A 1,820-nucleotide genomic window follows, 5' to 3' on the forward strand; every position below is an offset into this window, starting at 1 on the left:
GAGTGACGGAACATGAAATAACGAAGTCGACAACAACAGTTTTCAGGCTCTTTGATCGACTGCAACACAGCATAAACACTCCCACACACCCCAGTTCGTACCCAGAGTCATGAGTTTCCTTCGCTAGCCACAAATGAGGCGTTCGTGCGACAGTCGTCCCTGTCAGTCTCAGAGGTTCTCGCAGCGTCTCCTGTGCGTGTGGCAGCTTGCCTGCAGCCCCTGTTGCGGGATGAAAGCCAAGTGGTGGAGCTGCGTGTTGGCGCTGCTCTGCATGCCTGCCGAGGTGATGCCGAACACCCGGACAGGTGAGTTTGTTTACGCTCGAGTGAAGTGGGAACCAAACGACAATTTATCGTTGGGTTGGGAATCTGACGAAGGTTAATGGCTCAGATTTATCTTTCGGTGTGGTGTTGCAGCTGTTGCATGCTTCATGGTTCGATGCTGAAACAGTTTTCATCAACGTGCACCAGCTGCTACTTTCTGTATTATGTTGCATTTGCACGTTGTCTTGGAGTTTGCTGTAATATTTTATCTTATATCAAATCATAACGTGTTTTAATTGGGATTCTCTGAACAACCCAAAGTTATGCATGATTGTCAAGTGGAAGAAAATTATGCATGTTTGTTTTTAGCAGGTATAAAATGGTAATATGCATTTGTATTCAGTTCACCTTACTTTGATACCCATAAAAAATTAGAGCAACCACTTTGTCTTGAAATGTTACAAAATAATAAAGCACAATTTGAACATCTAACTTCATCAGGGAAACAGCCAAGGTAACTCTGGAGGACCTGCAAAGATGCACAACTCATTTAATAGAGTCTGATGAGATGAAAACTGTTTTGTGGCTCACACAACAAATGTAAGCTTTATAAAAAAAAATATATCTATATATCTATAAGATGTTTAATCTTTGCAACAAGTCATGCAGGGGACATCACAAACATTTGGAAATAGGTGTTCTGGGTCTTAAAAGATCGAATTTGAACTTTTTCTCCTTTGTGGCAAAAAAAAAAAAAAACTATCTACGCATCACTTCTCAAGACGTGACACTGACAGCAGAACCACAACCGTAAATGGACAACAAGAGCTACAAGATCAAGTTATATTCATGTGTTAAAAAAATGGAGCTACAAGCCACAACAGAGGCTAAATGTCATTGCAAGGCTAAATATCACTGCAAGACATGAATACTGAAGTCCAAAGACGCTGTTTTCGCAAGAATGGTCAACAATTGCAGTTTCTATTTATGCAAAGCGTTAGAGAGTCCAACCCCAAAAGACTTGCAGCTAAAATTAAAGTTGTTCTATAAGTACTGACTCAGAGCGAGTGCATGCAAACGCACACCAGACTTTTCTTTGTCATTTTTTAAAGATCATTTCTAAAATCTTTAGCAAGGCAGTGTATTTGGTCCTCCTTTTTTCTTTTTCTTTTGTCTTTTCATATCCAAAGAGTTCAGATGTACACCAGAAGGTTTGTAATGGCTGAACTTGCATGAGTGCATGAAATGTTATAAAATATCATTACTTTGAGTGGGCCTGTCACAATAACCGATAAATCAATTAATCACATGATCATTTAAAACAAGCTCAATAATTTAAATTGCCCTGAGTTATTTTCCTCTTTTCTTCTAACCCTAACTTCTGGGACAATTTATCGTCCAACTAAATTTGTTATCATGACAGGCTGAGACTTTCATCTCAGCCTGTCATGATAGGCTGAGATGAAAGTTGAGCTGAGACTTTCACCTTTTTTTTATAAATTTACAGAAATTTTTTTTACACATCACTGTACGCCTTTTTATATATATATATATATA

At 38.7% G+C, this 1,820-nt stretch overlaps 1 protein-coding gene across 1 annotated transcript in view; it reads left to right on the plus strand.

Annotated features, from left to right (window-relative positions):
• LOC103144061 (uncharacterized) overlaps positions 1-1,820 on the plus strand; it is a 3,291-nt gene continuing 1,471 nt past the window's right edge. Inside the window, exon 1 of the mRNA XM_007560852.2 lies at positions 1-305. Within this exon, the coding sequence (XP_007560914.1) occupies positions 134-305 (172 nt within the window). The 5' untranslated portion in view covers positions 1-133. The remainder of the gene's footprint in view (positions 306-1,820) is intronic.

This window comes from Poecilia formosa, unplaced genomic scaffold (assembly GCF_000485575.1).
Source record: "Poecilia formosa unplaced genomic scaffold, Poecilia_formosa-5.1.2 Scaffold4, whole genome shotgun sequence".
Lineage (NCBI taxonomy): Eukaryota > Metazoa > Chordata > Actinopteri > Cyprinodontiformes > Poeciliidae > Poecilia > Poecilia formosa.